The following is a 23,702-nucleotide window of genomic DNA, read 5'->3' as shown; positions in this document are numbered from 1 at the left end:
AATTTCAATATAGATCTTCATTTATTCATTGTACTGTGGAGAGAAAACACCCACAGGCAGAAAGGCCCCTGGTCTGAATTGAAAATAAGCTGTTTTTGAAGGTCTCATGTGGCACCAAAACTGCATTGCATCACAGTTCTAAGATGTGGGGTGGGACCATCTGTTCTATAATTAGGAAGATTTTTTTGGATGATCAACAAAGATGCTTTTCTTTTCCAGTAAGCCTGATAACAACCAGTCAACAAGTGACTCTGCATAATAGCTAGTCTGAGTCACAGATGGGGGCTGGAAGCTTCCAAAATAGGCCTATTGAAAAGCAGTGATATGGCCCAATGGTGTATGCTTCATATAAGACTTAGTCAGTCCGTTTTCCACTTACTTTACGCATATGATTCACCAGTTTGTATTATTCATCTTCAGAAAAGGACTGAGGAGGCCAAAAATAATGTGGGGCTGTGCGTAAAGACGATCAGTGTTACTTACAGTGTTTGGCATTTGCACCACAGGGTCGACGTAGTTCTGTATGTCATCATAACTGGACTGCATGCTGATGATGTCATCGATAACATCCTCCATCTGCTTAAAAACAAGCACAAAAGTTGCTTATTTTACATATTTTTCAGTCAAATACAAAAAAAATAGGTAAACACAAAACTGAAATGTGAGCTTTTTAACCATTTTAAAGTGTCTTTTTGAAATAAAGAGTTTTTTGTAGTATGAAAACATCTTCACACCCCCAGTTAGTGAAAACTAAGCTGTAAAAACAGCCTGTTGTGAATTCAGTGTTTTTGTGATGTCTTGAACACAAACACATTTACATTGCTGTTTTCAGCCAACAGCAGATTAGCTCTGCCTATTCCCCTTGCAGCCAATCAGAACACAGGTCATTTACATGTATTAGTCTTAAAGGCACAGCAACAAAAACAGCCTGTTTAATCCTAAGTGATAAAAAGAGCTTGGAAAATGATTATGTTTAAATGATTTATTACTGTTTTTAGTAATAAACCACACAAATATCATAAGAGGACCTTAAAGAAAAAGTGAAATACAAGAAAACTATAAGATACTGGCCCTTCATATCTTTAACATATTTTAAACTATTTGTTAATTATTTATTTATTTATATTTGACCTGTTTTTCTAAAACCATGGCAATTTCAAACTCAGTTCTCAACACAATTACTGTATATATAACACTAGAAAAAAAGCATATTTACTCTGAATGAGAAGTTTCTAGAAAGAGTATCCCTCTTATCTCCTCAGCTGTTTGTCTCACAGATGCTTGTAGTAAAATAGGGCCACGTATTCAAAGCATTCTACCACAGACTTTAGTGGTAGAAGATGAGGAAAAAGACCAAAGTCTGCTGAGTTCAAAAGGTCCTCCCAGTGTCTTCTACTCTCCCTGTCACTCTTTAATCTCTAATTACACCACCATGGTCATAATTGGCCACTTAAACAATGACAACGGAGTTAACGCTGTGACCTTCGGGTGACATAAAAAAAAAAACACCCACACTGCACTACGGCTGAGAGATGGAGAGGGGGGAAAAAAGACTTAGAACAGTCAAAGATGAGTTGGGGCATAGTGTTCACTGAACTTTGGAATACTGAGAACCAATGAAAAGTACATAACAAGAAGCAGGGGGAGGGAGAACTGCACTGATAAGGCTGAGAGATTAAGAACAGTAGCAAATTGATACAAACACATACATTCAAGCTCAGGGTTGCTGGAGGATCAAGAAAAACAAGTGCTTACATATTGTATCTTGAAGTGTGCTATACAGACATTACATGAACAAAGATGAACACAGACCAAGCACCACTTACACTTACTGACTCTTATACGATACACTTATTTTGTTGGTAAACTTTGTATTTAGAGTCTCATTCTCCCCATGCACAATCCCCTAATTGTTCATCAGTGGTCAGTTTATGACCACAGGAACACTGGATCCTGGATATTTTTTGACTAGCAGACTATTCTCAACCCACCTCTGGCACTAAAATGAACCAGAAACACTGCTTAGCCTGACACACGTGTACCAGTGCAACACCCACAGCCATGCTACCAACATGTTGCTATCATTGCTTTGTTGAAAATGATTCAACACTCAAATAACATCAGATGAGCTTTGGTCCTATGGTGGTCCCTTTCCACTGATGGATGGGATAGTGGGGGCTGATAAAGCAACAGAGGGGCTACAGCAGGGGCAGACAGATATAAAAACTGCACATGCCACTCAGGCCACGAAGCCAAAGAATCTTGTGGGCAAAATTAAGAATTTGTGGCTAGAATAATAGAAACATTTACTGTAAATACATTATATTTACAATTAACAAGCATGCTTCTGTACCAAAAAAGTCAGATGTTAGTAAGTTTAGAAAAAGGAAATTTAATTTAAAAAACATGAATACATTTGAAAAAATTGCTGTTGTTGTGACCGTAACGCTCCCCCCTGCCAAGATGGTCTGCCATAACATAGTAATGGATGACATGGCAAAAATTTAACTTCAGGAAAATTTTACGATACACATTACAATATTTTTTTTGACATCTGATCAGTCTGAACAGCCAAAATAGAACCAGTAGTGTCACATTTTAAAAATCACTGTCAAAAACTATGAATACAGTGTTCTACAAGTACTGATGATATCCAAGATTTGCTCAAAAACAGCATATTGTGTTGTGTTGTTTTGTAATGTAAGTTATCACAATAACGATAAATATTGTCATACTGGCCATCCCTACCATGCCATCCAAACATACTGGCCAGCACTACCATACCCTTTGAACATAATGGCCAACCCTACCATACCATCCAGTCTCTACCATCTTGGTTGTCATCAGGTACTGTTTAGCTACTGCAGTGACAGCCTCTCATGTAACGGCAGCTTATCCAAAGCTTCAGCCAATGGAACAGCCCCAGTCATTCCACCATCATATTAGCTGTTGTGGTGGTTATGGTTAACAAAATCTGATCTGATGTGACTGCATTTGTATCTGAGCAAACAGGTCACATAAAAAAAAATAAAAAATAAAAAAATAAATCTTCAAGGCAACTGGCCACTTGGGCTACAGCCTCTGTGGCAACAACATTTCACATTGTAGCCCAAGTGGCCACAGGATCTGTGGAAATGTTGTGGCCAGGGGCACTGGCTAAGCAGCAGTGTCTAACCCTGGGCTACACTCAGTAACTGTAAACCTATAAAGTGTATCCATATGGTAGATACCCCCAATAAAATGGCCAATCAGTGTAGGTACAAAGTATATCCTAGAAGCAAACCACACCGCACTGCAGAGAAAACTGGTGTAAGATGTGTACCTCTTTTTCATGACTGCAGTTGATGTTGAGCATGGCCATTGGGCTATTGGGTGCACTGTTTCCTGCCGAGGTCATGAGCTGCTCAGTGCGCATGCGAGGCGATGGCAAGGGAGGAGGGGCGGACGCAGACTGGACCTGGGCCATGCTTGGCGGAGAAGGGTGGACCACACCTGCCACGGCGTGCACTGCCTGCTTCGTGGCGTAGGTGGTAGACAGGTACTCCTTAACCTGTTGCCGCTGCGACTGGCGGATGTGGTAGTCCGTGGGATTCTCCAGATGAGTCTGCACCTGTAATGGCAAAGGAATGATATTAGCAATGGACGCAAAGACTATGAATACTGTGAATTCCATAGTGGTCCATGAATACAACAGTTTCTAAACTAAGTCACTCAGTAATCAAATGTTTTCAGTTACTCGATTATTGCCATTCTTTGAACCAATCCCTCTCATCAAAACATTTTCTTATGAATGGAAATGGAGAGTTTGGAGTCAGGATAGCTATTGTAACCTTGATCAGGAGCTGAAGATAGAAATCTCGTTTTAAAACTTTTCCCATATTACTTCCTCTTTTTCAACCGGTAAAGCTGTTGAAACGACACACAAAATGCAAAAATACAAATTTCCATGACAGCATTTCACCAGGGGAGATGCTTCCGTTAACATTTGGAGCATGGTGATTGCACAAACTAAGAAATTATGTAACATTCTAAAACTGAGATCTGAAACTGAACATGGTTCATTTTTAAAACTAGAAAATCCAAGAGCATCCAATGTTTTAAAACTAGGTCACACTGCAACTGCCTTTTAAAACATTCTAGAGCTATTTTGTCTTGTTTCGACAGATGAGTATGAAGTGGACTTAAAGTATCCACTACCCAGTTGAAACATGGAAACCCAAATAAGTGCTCTGTGCTTATTCTGCCTGTCAGATGTTTCACACTGTAACAGAATGGACTCGAAGCCCTATGGTTCAGCAAACTCCGTCCATGCAGTGTCTTAGCAACTTACATAATAGCAGGGTTTTAAACTCAGGCACTGAAAAGGGCAGAGAGGGCCTCCATGAGTGCACGAAATCCTACAGGCACCTGCTGAGGGGCGAGATGCCTGGCCAGATTGGCCCAGTTCTTTCACTTCAAAGGAAACTCTGTTAAGCTTACTGATTTACTGCACAAGCCTCTGTTCAACATCATGTCTGATATATTGTGAAAAGAAAAGAGCTATATATGACGTACTATCAAAGCCCACCTTACCAATCAACAAATATTAGGTCATTTAACAGGTACATACTTGAACAACACCGTAAATTTCTGTGTATATTGCAGTTATCTTCCTATATTAGACATCACAAGATGATCCACTCCTGCATTATCAATAAACACAAACAGACATTTTAATCCTTAATAATAAATACAAAAGCAAAATATAATAAGAGAGATGCATTGCTACAGTTTAGCACAGTGACAAAGTGTCAATGCCAAGGGCATTTCCACTCTGATGATGAACGCCTGCACCAGGCCTGGTGAAGGGCACTGCGGGTATAGCCAGCTGCTTTGAGCTCTCAGAAGTGAAATTCCAGAAGGTCAGCGCAACTGGCGGCCGCGGTGCTTCCTGCCATATCTCTGATCTGTCGAGGCATGGTGGCATGAACAGCTCACTGAATAGGAGCCGCCCTTTGCGAAACTGGAGCCCCAGTTGCTTCATGCTGGGGAATGTATTTGGCTGGGTTGTGGTGACTCACTCTTGACACTTCCTATAAGTGGCACAAAATCACGGCGCTACCATCTCCAGTTAGGAGCCTGCACTGTCTGAACAAAGCTTATAAAACGGCACTTGAAAAGCGATGCAACCAAGTCTCTTTGTTAATGCACTACGAAGTTATTTGCTCATCTTGGGTAAAAACGTCAACTAAGGTTATGCACTAGAGTTGCACAACTTATGCAATCAAAGTTACTCTGCAAGTAGCTGAACTGATACTAGCATATTTGATGCAATCATAGTTGTTGGCGACTTAGAAAAGGCAAACACGCCCTAACTGATGCTCAGAAGTATCAGCGTAAAATTCCACTATTGACTACAAATAACAGGGTTGGACATTCAGTAAGGCTGGGTATCAAAATCTAAAACTTTTATGTTACTGAGTGAATTACTGAGTATCAAGAAATTCCACATTATTCAATATCAAATTTCAGTACCTAGTAGTCAGTCTTATCAGCATGGTGAACTAATAAGCATGCTTGTTCCAAAATCTAGACTGGTGATTAGCTGTCTAAATTACATTACATATGCATGTTATCAAACAATAGCTCTTTGTGATTAGTAGGGTGTAATACGGTGTAGTCGATAACACTAAAATAAGGTATACCTAAATATGTGCTCTGTGTTCACATATTAATGTTTGCACCATAAGCATGATGCTAAACATATTTTCAGTTTAAGATTCAATTTGATTTCAATTTAACATACATTTTTGTATGTTAATAATGCTAAAAATGATTCTGATTCTATAGAGATCTAATGTTTACCACACAGATGGTTGGCTCAGATAAATAAAAGTTCCCCAATGGACCTTTTCAATGCCAGATGCTCTACCCTTTTACAAAATAAACCCTAACAATCACAAACCCTAAAATTTATAACTGGCTTACAAAAAGCACTTATTTGAGTGTAGACGTGTGCATAACATAAGCGCCTCCCCTCCCCAGCCCACTTCACTACGCTACAACCAGATGCACAGTTTTGATTGTTGACATTGGTTTCCACAAAGGTGGTTAATGGAAGACCCTCTGAAGATACTGAAGATACTGGAGGCATATCTGTGATAGAGATTTGCATTTCAATACACTGTTTCAAGTTTTTTTACACATTCTGAATTAGTTCCACCCTTATTGATTAGTCAGCAAATATACACAATCCAACATATCATCTCTATTCATTTAAGCCACACTATTGTGGTTTGTAATTTAACAGAAGATATTGAAAAATGTGTTTAAGAGTCTGTACTGAAGTCCAAGTATCAGTATTGGTATCAGTATTGCCATTAGCATTTACCACTATTTGTTTCCATAGACATCTTGACAGTATTGTGTCTCAAACTTTTATGAAAGTTACACAAGCTTTAACTTTAAGCTCAAAAATAGATAAAAGCAAAACACATCAGAACTTTTCCAGAAGCTGATGTTTAAAACAGAGTGTGCATGAAGTCATCTGAGTGCTTCCAGCGACTGCAAGTATCAGTTTTAAATGTGGCAGAAAAATGTCGCCATGGGGAAGAAGCTTACATGTTATAATTATTTTTTCATGTCTTCTGTCACGCTCGGTAGGAACAAATAAGCTCCAACTTTCCACTGTGAAGCGTGGCAGCGCAATGGGAAGGGGGTGGAGGAACAGGTGAAAAGATAAAGTCAAAAAGCAGCACTGACAGGAACTGTGTGTTCAACGGAAAAGTTTCAGAATTTTACAAATACTGAATGTGCATACATACACACCCACACAGTCATCCCACAAGTACACAAAAAGACACTAGTCTGTCGCTCCTCTGTTCACTGATAAGTGCAGAACAGGCCTCTCAAGAATCAGACACGTCAACCGTACCTTTTATCTCCTTATGAGTTATCTCTCTGTGAGAACGCATCATGTTACAAAGATTCCTCTTCCCCTCCCCTTCCCCCCCATACTACCTGATTGCTGTCCCACCGCATTCTTCGCTGAAGATTCCTCCCTCTGTTCCTCTTTCTGCTCCTGAAGGTGTCGTAATCCAGTTTTCATAAGCAGAATTCAGCCCTACCAAACACACTAAAAGTAACTGAAGCCTGGACTCTTGGCTTCTGGCTCCTACTCCAGAGTGGCTGCACCACAGCAACACGTGAAGAGATTACCCGAGTGCTTAATTCCCCTTAATTTGGGTTCTTGTGCACTCCTGGCTTTTTTCCCCTCTGCTGGGACCACTAGGGTGGGCCACCCTACTACACTCCCAATAGAAAGCAGGATTAGGCCCTTGTGGGGGAGCTCATTCATGTCCTAAAACCCTGAGCCTCTCTTGATCAGAAGGAGGGTTTGGAGAGATTTGTAGGAGACAGCACATCCCATTGAAGATCAGTGTTCAGATTTACTAAAGCATTTCCGCCTGAACACATGGGCACTCATACCACCCTTTGATTATGAAAGCAAACATACTCAGAGCTGCCAGTTTATTAGGTACCCATACACTCATTTTACCCCGTGCCAACGCAAGGCAGTGAAACGCCCAATAACACGCCACTACCATCTTGGTTTTCTGAGAACGATCCAGCACCCAAAAAATCTCTAGTCAGCGGTGGGCTGAATTTCCTCTAAAGAGAACAAAATATGGCATTTTTCTGCAAAATTTCTATTTATTGAGTTTAACATATTGGAAAAAATAAAACATATAATGTGTGTTTGTGTTATCCCCCCCAATATGTTAAATTCAGCAAATAAACAGTAAATGTGCATTAAAATGTATAGAAGCGTGTTCCCTGTAGAGGACATGCTCTTATTTTTGTAGAAAAAGTCAAGAAATGATAACGTAGATAATGTAATTGCTTTGTGCTAATGCTGATTTTGTAACATTGTGAGTAGATCATAAAGTGAAACATTGGGTAATCAATTAAATCAGACAAGTGTCCTCAAAAATGTGCTCTGAATCCATTTAAATGGATTCAACAAAAACATGTAATTTGACTCAGGGTGGCCAAACTTTTACATACGATTGTATACAGAGTTTATTAAAAGATATACAGTGCTTGCTCAGCTTCGGCCACTTCAGTACACTGCACACAGGGCAATTTAGAAAAAAGAAGAGGTGCAATGCTTTTGATTCTCGTACTATTTTGAACAGATCATATAGTGGAAAATGGGAACATTGACTAACTCAGACATGGGACCTCAAAAACAGGCTTTGACTCTGTTCGAAGTCATTATCATGTTAAAATAAAACCCTCAAAACTTAATTTAAAAACACAATACAAATACTAAGTCAGCTAAACCTCAGGCCACAGTTTTTCTGGTTGGTGCAGCATCCCTACATACTTTGGAGGGGTCAATGACCCAATGACCTATAGCTGGTGCCTAGGCCAACAAGTGCAGGTGTTCCGAACACAATGGCATCTCAACATATAGCAATGGAGGACGCAAGAGAAGTAAACTTGCGAGTTGCAGATAAACTGATTTGAACTTCTTCCTTTAAAAGGCAGCTCCTCTTACACACAGACAGCAGCATATCAGGAACTCCAACTTTACCCATAATCAGTCTTTTAGTTTAGACACAGCCACCTAGTTACAACAGGACCTTGTTACTCGAGATCATCATCACAGACCAGCTGCAGGCAGCCACGTGCCTGGCAGGCCGTGTTTACCTTTAACACTTCCACGGGCACCTGCATGGGCTGCTGGAAGTGCATGGGAGCGTTGATGGCAGGTGAGGGTGCGGGTAGCCTGGGTGCTCGCTGCTGCATGTAGTGCATGGCCGCTGCCTGCTGCTGTTGCCGCTCCCGCTGCTCCTCCTGCTGCATCTGATCGCGCATAAGCTGCAGCCGCAGGCCAATGCGGGTCGCCATGGCCGGGGGGCGCGGGGGCCGGGCCGCTGCTGCCGCTGCACAGTCCAGCCCGAGAGGTGTAGGGGTAGCTGCAGAAAGGCAGAAGAGGGGAACAAATGGGGGAGATTTTTTAAATTGATGTCACATACAACAGCACAGCAAGCTTAAACATAAAACCAGTAACAAATAGCAACTGCTAGATTTTATGACTAAGATGCACATACTGAAAACATCTGAAACATCTGTACAGATGCAGTCTGACTGAATTGCTGTACACGTGTATAGTGTACACATGAATAATCAAAAGAAGGGTTGTCATTGTCAACTATGAGTAAATTCCCAATTATTTTGATGATAAATTGAGTAAAGATTTTTGATTTTTTAGATTTAAAAGACCAAACAAAAAATGGAAGCCTTTAAAAAAGCTATATTAAAAAAATATAAACCCACTTCTGTAATATGCAATACCATCATGCAAAACTAAACACTGCCAATTCATTGAGAAGGTAAATTTTAACCAATAATGCATGTACAGCATCTACAAAATGAATTTATTGCTTAGTTCTTTAAACTCTAGCCATTACAACATGTCAGATCAAATATATCATGGCTTATTAACCATATCTAATTCTAATGCCCTCTCCTGTTAAATATACTATTCGTATACACTAATACAATGGCAAAGTATGTGCCAGTGGTACAGTGGGGGCTGAATGCACGGAATAAATAAGGCCCAAAACTGAGCAGCATAACGAGATCTCTGATTGGGGAAGTCATGTGAGTGTCATGTGGCCCTCATGTTTTTCAGCACTCATGTGAAAGGCCTTTCCGTGCGGGAAACACCCCCAAACATCCTCATGCCATAACCCCCCCCCACACACACACCCACCCAACCCCAGAAAGGTCCGCACCCAGTCTCGGCTGGGGACCTGGGGAGTCCCTTATGTGGGGGAGTTCCCCTTTTTTGGTCCACTGTTGGAAACTGATGCAAACAACCATGACTTTGCTGTTTTAACAGCCATCAAGCACAACACATAAGGGCAGATTTACTAAGAGAGGCGCTAATTACTGATAGTCTACTGACACTTTGCACTGGTGGGGATGGCCAGTTTAGAGGGTTATCTACTAAAAACTTCCACGCAAATTAGCACAGGTGCAACTTTGTAGTTAACATATGACCAGCGCAATTTGCACCAGAAAGGAGAAAAAATTAATACTTGTTTGTTCTAGGTTCAAACTTTGACTCATTAGGTTGAAATATTTACTCATTTTCTTAGTATTTTGACATAGTAAGGTATAATAATGTCTAACTCGAAAAAAAAAAAAAGATAAAAGATTTATTACTCTCTAAGACAGTATGTGATTATTTCAACATCATGAGTAATGGTTTTGAGAAAATACGACATTTATCAGAAATTTTAGTATTTTTTTTTTTTACTTTCTGTTTTAAACACATGCACATTTTTTTAGCTGGTGGGATGAGCCAAACCTCAGTTCTGTGCTAAGTGCATCTGGAAACCATGTGATACTGTTTACAGTAAACTGCTTAACAGTTAACTCTATTTTACCCTGTTTAATTATTAATGAGTACACCGAAGTTGTTTGAGAACTATTTCATTCTGACATTTCTGCCAAGCTTACAACAGTGTAATGAAGCCACTGCGCAGAAACAATGAAGTAAAGAGTAGCTACAGTCAAGCAGAGATTGCAGAGTGAAAGATTATCAATATGTGCTTTTAACATTCATTTGGAAAAACTGTCAGATCATTATTTAGGCAAAACCTGCTCTTTATTGTGTTTAGTACCCAATACATTAGAGAAAAGCAGTTTAAAACATTGTTTTTCTAAAACCATTTGGTAAAGTTTTTAATTCCCTTCATCAAATTAAAAACAATGTGTTATGGCAGTTTTTACAACAGTTTTTTTTTTTACTACCGCCCATGGTCAAATCTGAGTAAGTGCTTTGGTACAATAATCTCCTAACAGTATTCTATGCCTATAAATGCATATGCAATGAGGCAAAAAGCACAAATTGCAAGTCACTTTTTAACATCACAAAGTGGAGTTTGTGATGGTGCAAACTGTAAGTAAATGTGTATATTTGTGAATATTTAAAAAAAGGTGGGTTTTTGGATTTAGTCTGCTAGATAGGTGTAGTGTACATGGCTATACTGGACTCGGGATGGCTAGGACAAGCAAACACGACTCCAGTTAAGATGTACTGAGTCATGTTAGCATTTTAGCCCTGGCCGTGGTGGGAAAGGAAAAAGACAGAGGGAACCAGGGTTTGCTATGGAGAAAAGCTTATTGTACACAAGGTACAATAAGCAAGGCAGCTCCTATTGAGATAGCACTGAAGCAGCATTTAGCCCACAGTGTACATTTCAGCAGCGCACTGGGGAGGGGGACACACTGCCGGCTTTGTGGTGCTGGCTGGTCAGTGGACACTCTCAGGCTTTGTCACCAGGGCTGTGGCCAGAGCTTGACTCCAGTCCAGCAGATGCTGAGCTCTGGGACCGACTGGCTCTAGAATAGTGGACACACAGCTGTACTGATTCACAGCAGATCAGGCTTCAAGCCTGGACCACCTGGGGTCGTGCAAGCAGATAACAAGGTGTTGCGTTAGTGATGTTATCCAATTTAGTAATAACCAGCAGTGAAAGGAGCATCAGTCCACTGTTTAGGAGTGGTAGGAGTAATAATGTTGTTCTTATACTGCACAGTGTACGACTGTTTTGGAACCTTTATTTTAATGGTGTGGCCTGAATCAGTCAAGCTGATTTGTGTAAGTTTATGTAGCAGAAACAGTCATAATTCATTTTTACATTACTATTTTTCAATCTCTCTTCATCCTTTAAACAGGCTTTTTGTGTTACCGTGTCTTTAAGACTGATATACGTAAATGACTTCTGTTCTAATTGGCTGCCTCATTCAAAAAGCTGTCCAGATAGAAACACTCCTTATGACTGCATGGGCTAAACTGCTGTAGGCTGAATAGGTGGATATATGTAAATATATGGTTTTGTGACATCACAAAAATGATGAATTCCAAACTAATAATTTTTTGGGTGAGACTTCTGAGTGGTCATTTTAGATGAAACAAACATTCAACAGACTCTCAGTAACATGTCAAAAACATGTAAGGGTTAGGGTTAGGTTTTGGGTTGAGGTTAAAATTAGGGTTAGGTTTAGGGCCAGGGTTAGGGTCAGGTTTTGGCTAAGGTTGGGTAAAGTTAGGTATTGCATAATGGAAGTAACATATCAACAATACATCTACTTAATGTAAGTAATGTAACAACAGTACATCTACAAGGTATTTACTTAAGTGTATTCAGATGCTTCACTACTGCTATCTCACTGATATGTTGTTGATGTGTTACTAATAATCTGTTCGGAGTTATCATCTACAAAGGACCACTCCAAATAAAGCGTTACAGTTTGTTGCAGTTCAATTTAAATATACGGACTGTGTGAGCTTGTACTGTGTTTTGAAATGGTGTTTACATAATACATCAAATTAAAAAAAAAAAAGTTAAAGTTTCTTTAGACTTCAGCACATCTAATTTACAAAAATGACTTTTTATAGAACCACCCATTACAAGTTCTTTAGGGAACCAAACATGGTTCTTCTATGGAATCATTCCAAACAAACTTCATTTTTGAGAATGCATCTGAGAGGCTGACAGTCACCCATTTCTTATCTTTCATACAATAGCCAATAGCTTCTGTGTGAAACCTCTGAAGATGCAAGCACCTCAATGTGTAACTCCTGATAGCAACAGATAGCGATCTAATGAACACATCGATAAACCAATCACCAACTTCAGCGCTCACATACAGTGACACAGTGAATATTTCTTGAATTCTGATGTGATATTTCTAGTTGATTTCTGAGTCATACAGACACAGTTAGCTTTCATAGTCTGCCTCCCATTGTGACGTTGCCATGTCGCAGAGAGCTCTCCCACTCCACCCCTATGGAATGCCAGGCTTAGAGTGCACTCCATGCTAACACGTTCAAATGCACTAACAAGTTCTCCATTGTCAGAGCAGTCTGCGATATCACAGCAAGTCTACATCAAAGGAGAGGAGGAAAAAAATGCCTTTATTTATAATATGCCATGGCTGGGGAAGAAAAGGGCCAGGCAGAGGTTAAGAGTAACACACACACACAGGCCTACCAAAATACACAGAGCTGTTTAAGAGTGTTAATATGCCTTGCTTTTTTTTAGCTGCCAACACTTCCATGTTCAGTAGTGCCTTTTAACAAGCCCAGCTTAATGCTGCTAAATCTGGGGCTGCAGTTAACTGGATTGTGGGTAATAGGCAGCAGCGGTTTCCATGCCAAGAAATGGTGCTGCCCAGCACGCTGATCTAGTAGCAGATTTCTTTACCCAACAGAAAGAAATAGCAAACCTGGTTTCAGATCTGCATTAAAGGGGAATTTCTATCAGCAGTAGTGTTCAGTCAGTGGCCAACACTGACAAAACGCCTTTCACACACACTCCTACATGATATTAGCATGAACAGCTGGGTAACACAGAGCTCTTCAAAGGTTCCTAAGAAGGCACTTGTTATGTATAGAATCATGACAACCTAAAGTACCATTTGGATACTTAAATATGTCCTTGCAGTTCTGGAAATGTTCTTTTTACATACCCTTCTAATTATACTACAGTTGCCTCCATTAGGTTTTGATGATCAGTTGTTACTTTGTCTACTGCATCAATTATTACTCTTCTTCTTCTTCTTCTTCTTCTTAGTAGTAGTAGTATAATCATTTTATGCAGCCTACATGAAATAACGACAGTGTTTTGACTGTGGAGATTCTACAGAGAGCCTGTTATAGACAGTGCTGTACGAAAGTCAGACACTACTCTTCACGTATTGAATTTCCAGTCAGAGAAGTCATTAATTTTTCTGGAGATATTTCATGAGATCAGACATGAGATAAACCACATGCGAAAGGAATCTAGAACTGAAACTATTAAAAGATATAGAGAAAATGACTCCTAACATCCGTGCAAGACCTGGCAGACCACCAAAACAATTACCATCAGGTAAACAGTACTTAAGGAGAAATTCAAGCTCCACTCTTACTTCAGATCTGCAAAAAATCCAAAGATTGGAGACACCACTATGGGACTGACAGGATGTGTAGCTGTCAAGAAGCTGTTACTGAGAAAATTAAAAACACAAAGAACAAGAACATTTGCAAATCAAACAAAGAAGCTGCTTGTGTTCTCAGAACAATGGACTGACCACCCCAGGGTCCAGACCTCAGCATCACTGAATGGGTTTAGGATGTCTTGGATTGTGAGAGGCAAAAAAAAAATTCCATCTTCCACTGAACTTTGGAGGAGTGTAAAACATCCCTGCAGTTTTCTTTGAAAAACTGAAAGCAAGTCTACTTGCTTAAGCATCTGTGTAATTGTCTGCTATTTTCTCTGACAGTAAAAACGAATGACCAATGACGAAACAATTACTGATTAAAAAAAATTAAAGGTTGGTCTCTCACTTTCACACGGTACCGTTTAGCTCTTGAAAGAACCTTTCAAAAATTGTTTTATAAAACTACTGTTTCAACTAAAAGAACCTTATATAGGTACTACATACAGCCGTTAATGCTACAAGTATACATACTCACCATTTGAAGATGCCTAGCAGGAAGTAGCACCTAAAATGGAGTGCTTTTATTTTACAGTCTGGCACAAGTTTTTGTGCTAGATGTGTCCTAGCATGTTCAGATTTCACTCCCTCATTAAGAAGCTGGCTATAACACCCAGCTGTTCCCCATGGGCTCAGGAAGGGTAGCTTCTTTTCCCTGCCAATGTCTCCCTCTTTCACTCCCTCCCAACCCTGTCTAGCATAGCGGTGAGGCAAGCGGTACCAAAATAACCCCCTTACTTTCTGTTCCTCTTTTCAGGGACGCCCTGTTCCACTGGGGTATCAGGCAGTTCTAACTAGGAGCCAAAGGGTGTGTGAAGCATGGAGTCATGTTTGCAGTGTGCAAAGAACTTTCCATGCTCACAGCAGACTATCCAGCAGGTACTGACCACACTTGTATACAAGATCAACACCTGTCAGGTCTAGACCCTGGAATGATCAGATTGGGTCCCAAGCGAGAGGATAATTCATTTGAATGCATTTCTCACTGCGCAACCCAACATCCCATTTCCTTCCTCTTTTGTGTCACGCTAACCAGAAGCCTAGAACGATGCTAAGAACAAAAGATTAGTACAACACTAAGCCAGAAAACCTGTGTTAATAGTGCTGTAATTCTACTTCTAATTAATTTCTAATTAATTTCTAATTAGGTGCCACTGAGAAATTTGGGAGCCTTTAATTTCTAGAAATTATGGTTACGACTCAGATTATTTAAGATATATACCTTAAACCCAGCTTAAAATTAATTAACTTATGAGTTAATAGCAATAAACTATGTATATATTTAAAAAGCTCCCCAAATGCTTTACTGAAAAAGATAAATGAGGAAGTGAAAAAGCAGAAGAATTTAAAAATGAGTTATCAGCATGCAAAATGCTGACTAATTAGTACTGATTCATTTTTTTATTATTATTATTTTTTTTAACTGAGTAATTGTGACAGCCCTAAAGCATAACCACATAACTTTGCCAAACTGCAGCTGAGGAACCGCCCTCAGTTACCCCAGGGGCAAAGCACTCTGGGGTTTTCCAGGTATGCTTTAGGAGATCTAAGTCAGTGTTTTGCTTGACTCGTTACTTCATACTAGCTGGTGGTATTTATCCGAGCGTTAGGGCTGTCAACGTGGCTTGTGTTGGGAATGGAAGCTGTAATGCCTGCATAAGACACTGGTGTTGACTGCAGAAGCTGACAAGCTTATGAGAAAGAGATCATTAAGTAAACCAAAAATCATACACAATGCAATTCACTATTTAATTGTTCTGAATATGAGCAAGGTATGAAGAGAATTAGACTTACTGAAGACTAAAGAAATTGCTAAAAATGTCCTGTCAAACACAGTCAATCACTTATCATTTTCAACATGTCCCATGATTCAAATTCCCCAAAATGATGCGACAATCATGTGCAGCACAGTCATACCACCAGGAACTCCCATCAGAGTAGCAGTGACCTCACTACCGGTTCAACATCAACATCAACATAATACTGCATATGATCTTTACGACTTCTGCTTTTATAGTATGTAGAGCGTGTTTGTTGTGTCTTCACAGAAAAATAGAGAACTGAACTTCTGCAAGCAAGCCAGTTTCATTTTTCTGTAAACTTGTGGATTCTATAAAACGGTCATATGTAAGAACAATGGACTTTTATGCTATACAGCACTGTGTAAACCATCGAAATGCACTTTATAAATATTTGTAAGAGTTTAAACATAGTAAATAATATCATTTAAAATACTCAAATATATGGGAACTTCAACAGAATAGTTCATTGTAGATGCTTTTTAAATGCTTACCTTGTACCACTTGTTAGCTTTTAAATTCACCTCAATTTTCACTAACCCTAACCTTAACTTCAACCCAAAACCTAATACTCACCCTAGCCTTGGTCACAACCCTCACTCTGGTTAAAATCCCAACCCTAACAGTGCTGATAATCAAGTTTCACCAGATAGCTTGTTAACAATTTGAACATCTGTAGATAATCTATAGGGGGCTATCCAAATAAAATGAAAATAAATGTACTGTCTGTAATCTCAATAAAATGATCAGTGCCCACTAATGCTCAGGGGTCATTTACTGTGAAATCAAATCTGCATGAGAAGCAAAACAGATGTGTTGACCAATATCCAGACCAATTTCTGCTGTTGCTATCCAGAGTTAATTTTGTAGACCATCAGTGAACCTAAGCAAGAGCACATTGCTGTGGTTTCAACCATCAAAAATGCACCTCTACTCCAGAGTAGTTTAAAATACTATGAACAAATTAACCTAAAGTTTCAGTTCCAGTGTATTCTCAGACCACACTGAATGAACTTCCTAAGGTAGAAGCCATACTATGAATAATAAAGATACCAGATGGAAAACTTATAAACTCTCACCATGTGTAGGCACATCTGACAATCAAAATGTCACTAGAAATGTCTGCAAAAATTCCAATGTCTTCACAAGACTGTGAAATCTTGACAACAAAATCCCCCTTAAGCCATTGCTGATTGTCAGGTGTACTGATCTAACTGTGACTGCAATAACTGCGTTCCTGGTACCTTACCAAAGATTGCTAAGAAATCTCTCTCACAGTCAGGCCGTGCTGGCTGACCCGTGGGCACTCTGTTTTAACGCACTTGCTTCCTACTGGGTTCAGAATACTGGTACAGTGCACTATTGCTTTTTGACCTCCATTGTCTTCAACACAGACGACTAAGCTTATTACATTTTGACCACCCTTGGCTTTGAATCAAAAGGCCTTTGTTCACAAAACTGCTGTGCTCAAAGCTGCTATTGAATTTCTAATGGTTTTTAAATCATATTATACGATCATCTAATAATGCAAAAGATTACAAGATGCAATCCTGAGTTAACATTTTATTGCAGTACATAGTTTGTGCTATGTGCAATGATTCTCCTCAAGATATAGCAGCCAGCTCTTTAACAGCCCTTTTAGATGAAAACAATGCTATAAAGACTCTATAATCACTTACTTTAAAACCCCTTAACTGCAACCTGTGCAGAAATGTCCCTGTGACTTGTCCAAGTCTATGATTCATGTAGGACAGGAGATCCAAAACCAGCAAAGGTCTAAATAATATATCTGAATACAATCTCTAACCTAACCAAAGCCAAACCAAAACCCATTATGTACCCTCACAAGTCACAGCTATTGCTGGCAATAAAAACAGTGTGGGAGAAGATATTAGTTACTGCTCACTTGCAGCTGACTGAACCTAGCATGGAAAATCAGTCAGAAGTGCAAATCCTAAACTGTATGTGTTCATAAGTAGGAGTTCTTTTGATATGATGGAAGTTTGATATGATGGAAGTTTGAACTGTTTTGTTATACATGATAACAGTGAAACAAATGAAAAAAGACCTAAAGCTGTCAATACAGAATGTAGAACTAATGTAAATGTAATTTATTGCTATGTAATGAAATATGTAATTATTTCATTACAATCGAACAGGACAACGTCTAAAGTTTAACCTTTTCACTGACCTTGGCAACATTTACTAAACATTTAATAAATGTCCCTCAGAAATGTCCAAACAGAATCTCCAGTGGGTTGAGCCGTGGTCAGAGACCCGGATGAATGGTGCATTCTCCGCAGCCTTTCTACGTCTCTATTTATTTATCTCGGACGACGTGGTCACAATTACCTCTTTGTGCAGAAAGTGCTGAAAGTGATCCGGGTATCTTCCACGCGCTGCGCTCTACATTTCCCCGCGCTGGGCCGAGGGTGGACCGAGAATCTGGAAGAGAAGCACAGAGGACGAGAAGAGGTGATGTGAGTGACAGGAGGGGCCTCTGCAAAGGTAGTGGTGTAGGTGATCAGAATCCTGCGTGGTTACAGACACACAGCCCCTGACAGAGGTGAAAACACTGCAACAGGTGCATGGCAACAATAACATACAGCTTATTTATAGAGGCTATTTTTCCACACTACGCTGTCTGTGAGAGGTTACACATGGCAAAATGTCACACATTAATAGCAGCCAACAGAAAACAATTTTTATGCTCCTAGAATCAGGAAAACAGTAATACGGTGACCCAATTAGGAAAACACAACATTTCATGTTAGGCTTAACTAAGCATGTTCAAAGGAAATGTATTTCATTCTGAGAGCTGGCTGATTAGAGAGCGCTAGCGTTAGTAGAAACAAGCCAATACTGTACTACACAGTCAGTGATTAAGCTGAGAGGCAAAACAGATGGTCAGGTCATCATGCTGGCTTTTAGGGTTGGAGTGCATAGTGTGCGTTTTTGTGCGCGTGTGGCTGTATACAGTGCTGATATCACTTAGCTGATGCCTTAGATATGAGCTTTGTCCATATCCATACAATCACAAACAATAATAATATAAAAACCATGACCTAGATGCATTCCAAACTCATTAAACACATAACAATAATATACTCCCTTACTCAAGTGAAGTGTGCAAAAACCACATGCATTTACAAATAATTTCAAATTTTTTCACATCATCTCATTTTTTCACATGTGAAATTCATGTGACTTTTCTCTAAGGGCTGTAATAAACCCAGCACATAAAATATGTGTAACTATTAAATACTTTATATTCAGTTCCAAATCGCATAGCAGTTTATCCAATAAAACATGTCTTGGTCTACTTGGTTTACTCTAAAACAAAGTGTTCATTGAACTGCATGGCTGTTATCAAGTTATGCCTAAACATCTTGATATGCCCTACTTCACAAACAAAATAAACAATTTAAATAAATAAATGAATAAACAAATAAAAACAAGCTTAGCTGTACCGTATGATCCACAATGCACCACTGCAACCAACAACTGAAGAATAAACACTGGCAATGCTGCAAGCTGGTAAACCGCTCTTATTTACTGCTGAGATCCAGTGTCCATGCTAGCGGCAGCTTGGGTCCTCAGATCAGCATGCACCCCCCTGCTGTCCAAACACAGCTCTGAGAGAGCTTTCATATCAGCACTCTTTAAGGAGGCTGTGCTCCTGGAGAGAGAGCCACAACCGCTCGTGACCCGGAGCCACACGGAGAGAGAGAAAGAGAGAAAGAGAGAAAGAAAGAGAGAGAGAGAGAGAGAGAGAGAGAGAGAGAGAGAGAGAGCGACACTCACAGGGAAACCCTTAGTCACGAAGCCTTGTTGTCTCCAAAGCTCCCTTCTTCCTCCGCCTCCACTTCCCCTAAATTACTCAAGTGCTGTCCGCCATCCCCAGACAGGAACAATAAGGTCCCTTTGGTTTCCCGGACCCCTTTCCTAGAGTGATCTTCCCTCTTATCTGAGGGAACTACTGTGTGACACGAGGAGGCTGGGGTGGGCATCTGCTGAATCACTGGACAGAATGGATGAGCAAAGCACACGCTGGGTGAATGTTAGCTTATATACACGCAGCCACAAGCCAAGGCCATATAGGTAAAATGAGGCTAGGAGATATGGCAAATATATATCATCAATATGTACAGTCATATGCAAATGTTTGGTCAAATTACATGTTTTGTTTTCTAATAAGTACATATCCTCTTCAGAGAGGACACTTTTGCACATTTTATTACACAGTTATTATGGTGGCACATTGCAAATCCACAGCCATACTGACCCACACTCCTCTATGTGTTGTTTTTTCTTTTTTATCTCTCATTCCTCCCATAGAGTCCCTTCCATTTTCACCCAAACCCCAGCCCTGTTTTTTCTGTGCCCAAAAGACACCAAAATGCATGTACTAATTTAGGGCAGATCCCCAAGCTCTAATCCACAGCCATACTGACCCGCACTCCTCTATGTCGTTTTTTCATCCTTCGTTCCTCACATAGACTCCCATTCATTTTCAACAACACATAGCTAACACTTGGTAACTCCCTATGATAAACTAAATACACACCCCATACACCATAGCAACTCCCTAGCAGTAATTCAGCAATGGCATGGGATACCATTGCAACTGCCTAGCAACCACCTGGGATATCAAAGTAACCGCTGTGCAACCATTCTGCATTTGCTTCAGGAAAGGCACGTTCCTAGTTGTTTATAAAGTTGCATTTAATGTCTCAGGACAACAAAAAAAAACAAACAAAACCAAAAAAAAACACAACAGGAAATTTGGCCTGCGCAAAAGTCATGTTGAACTTATAAATACATAGAAATTATCATTTGCAGAAAAATGCCATCTGTTCCTTGTAGAGGACGTGTTAACTTATTTTCACTTAAAAATAAACAAAGCATGTAATTTGACCAGAGATATTCAAACGTTTGCATGTAATTGTACATTTTTGAGGTTTGCGAGCAAGCTGGAACAAAACTGCACCCAGCAAAGCAGTAGTTTTTCATAAAAGCCTATGAAAACATAGAGTTCAATCAGTCCTTGTAATTACTAGGCCTGTCCTGATTATTACATTTTATCTGAAGATTCATTTCCATATCCATGATTCCAATGAGCAATTAGTCTTTTTTTGTTAACTGTATGCAGCTATTAAAGCCTAAAATGGTCAAATTGGCTCATTAGCTGTCTTGCTTCCTAGCTTGAGACTTCTTTCGATAGGTAGCTCTCATCTGATGACAAACACAGCTTGAGCTCAAATAAACAAACATTACTCACTGCCTCTAAATGTGTTAGCACCAAATCAGAAGTCAGAAGTCAGAACTGTTGTTTTCATAAAACCCATGAAGAGTCTCAATAAATCTGTTTCCTGCCTGCGATCAGGCAACTGTTTATAGCAGTTACTGAACAGTAAGTCTTACGATGTAATAAGCCTGAGATTTTAAGGAGTTAACGAAGTATGATAATGGCAAAATGGACTGACATCCGATCAGCTGCTTGCTACAGTTTAAACAGTTACTATACACTGGTTGTCATTGTTTTCTCAATAACTGGTCTAAATATGTCTTTTTTTACGCTACTTCTAGCAGTGCTTCATTGCTGATACCCACTATATACTGAGAAATTTGCACTGTGATGGAATTTATCACAATAACAATACAGTCTCTTTATACTGACCACCCCCACTACAGCGCAAGCGAAATTTCCCGTATGAGTGAACACTGAGCTTTGCGTGCGGAGGGCTAAAATAAAGGGGAAAAGGAAGAGGCTGGTTTGCCTCTGCTATAGCCATAGAACCACATGTGATAATGCATATGAATGTCATGCATACTTCTTTTGCCTGAGGTTGAAGACCTCTGTGTGAACTACAGCAGGCTTAAAATTAAAGCAACAAATCCAGACTTGTTGTCTCAGACTTCCTCTTTTTCTACCTTAAGAAACAAAGTTGCTCAGCACTGTGCCAAGACCCCTGCCAGTAAATGAGGCACAAGAGCAGTTTCTGTTAAGTTAAGATTATCCTATGAAACACAGAGTGTAGCACACACACACTAATGGGTTTTTCCTTCTTACAAACAGTGTCAGATATGACCGTAATGATGTTCTGTCACCACCTAGTGGTTAACTAAACTAACCTGAGGCAAATAAAGATGTTTCAAACTTTCTTTCATGTTGCTTTTACCAGTTTTGGGCTAAAACTTATGAAATTCCACCTCTTCACTCTGCCTTAAGGAAAAAAGGTGTTTTATCACTCCTGTGATTAGGATGCATTTGCATGGTGAGTGCTGATAACAGTCATGCTTCATAGCCTGCATCATTTCCACAATTTCCACTATTAACTAGGCAGCAACTCTTACTTAAAGTGCTGGACCTGAAGTCGCAATTTACTTCCTAGAAAACTCGCCTGGTTTTCAAGAAACTGAGCCACTGACATTTTCAATTTATTCAATAAAACAAATGATGGTAAAGTGACTTTCTAACTATTCATTCACTTTGTCTATTTTACACATAGTCTTGGATAAGGCTGAAGACACAAGCTATGCCTCCATCTAATGTCCTGCAGGCCTAGCTATGGGGCAGAAGCACATGCCACAGGCAGAAAAGGAAAGAAAAAGCAACCAGCTGATGGAGGGGGGTAATTTTTAGAAGGAAGCTAAAAGGTCACTTACAAGAAATGAGCATTTCATGATGCCTGACTCACTGTCATCCTCTGATGGCTTGGGTCATCATTTGCCTATTGAAACCTAAACAAAGCCAAGCTGCCCTTTGTTTTTGGTGACATTTAGGCAGGTGGGCATGCATGCTGTCAGACAGACAGACAAGCACATCACTGTGGAACAAGAGTACTGTTAACAACTTGGGCACTGTAAGACAACGTTGCATTCTGTTTGGGCTGCACCTTCACAATACGATAGGCAGCACAATACAAGCACCACTATTAAAACTAGGTATCCAAATTGAATACTTTAATGATGCCAATAAATACTTCAATGTCATGACAAATCTGTCACTGAATACCAAATTTCAACACCTAAGTACTCAGTCTTATCAGCGACAGTCAGCAAGTAAGTTCCTAAATGTAAAATGGTGACTGGCAACCAAAATAATATGCCATAAGCAAATTAATAACACCAGCAGTGTTGTATATTGGCCACCATAAAACAACACTGTTATCTACTGTCGCATGTTGGGATTATTCCGAGGCAGAGGACAGGACGCTGTGAATTGTAGTTTAGAATTTTTACCACAGACAGAAAAATGTAATGTTTTATACAGAATGTTTTAGTATTTAAAAGGAGGTATCAAAAAAAGCATTCTGGAATTTATATCTAAGTCAAGATATTGTTACTGGTATCATATAGGAATGGGGATCTCTAGGCAATTTAATTACAATTTGTATAAGATACCAAGATGCCATTGTATAATGATTTTCAATGCATCTGTCATTGTCATTAACAAATGGCATTGTAAATGGCGTTTGCTAGTACTCAGCGTACTAGTTAAATCCATAGGCTGCCAAAATGTTTATACTAATGTATATGCTGATGTGTTTGGTTAACCAGAAACCATTGCTTAAAAAGCTGCATACTTGCTTGTCGCAAAGGAAATATTAAAGAACAAATGGACAATAAAACTGAATACTTGTAGCTATTCAGTTCAACTTAAATACTGTTCCCTTTTATACTGGATATTTCTTCCATGGAAAAAGTCAGCGCCAGCTGCCATGGTGGCGGGTTTATAGACTGGTTATGAACACGTTACCATGTTAAAGCGATGTATGCGTGAGTTGTTACTAGTTAAGACATGACAAAGATCTGTAGTGCAACCAAATTTAGAAAAGGATCATTTAAAACTGGAGT

The 23,702-nt window shown here is 39.6% G+C and overlaps 1 protein-coding gene across 5 annotated transcripts in view; it reads right to left on the bottom strand.

The window, feature by feature from the left end:
* The window catches only part of tfeb (transcription factor EB), a 45,532-nt gene that overhangs the window by 10,386 nt on the left and 11,444 nt on the right, over positions 1 to 23,702 (bottom strand). For 2 of the 5 annotated variants that reach the window (XM_036558979.1, XM_036558982.1), the window contains exons 2-5: positions 18,195 to 18,287; positions 8,695 to 8,963; positions 3,323 to 3,610; positions 484 to 579 (exon numbers count right to left, since the gene is read on the bottom strand). In XM_036558979.1, the coding sequence (XP_036414872.1) occupies positions 484 to 579; positions 3,323 to 3,610; positions 8,695 to 8,895 (585 nt within the window). In that variant the 5' untranslated portion in view covers positions 8,896 to 8,963; positions 18,195 to 18,287. Of the gene's footprint in view, positions 1 to 483; positions 580 to 3,322; positions 3,611 to 8,694; positions 8,964 to 18,194; positions 18,288 to 19,312; positions 19,530 to 23,702 lie in introns of those variants that run through there. The other 3 variants (XM_036558980.1, XM_036558983.1, XM_036558981.1) reach the window with 3 other exon arrangements.

This window comes from Colossoma macropomum, unplaced genomic scaffold (assembly GCF_904425465.1).
Source record: "Colossoma macropomum unplaced genomic scaffold, Colossoma_macropomum, whole genome shotgun sequence".
Lineage (NCBI taxonomy): Eukaryota > Metazoa > Chordata > Actinopteri > Characiformes > Serrasalmidae > Colossoma > Colossoma macropomum.
Note: the sequence above shows the minus strand (reverse complement) of the source record. Positions and strands in the feature narration are given on the sequence as shown.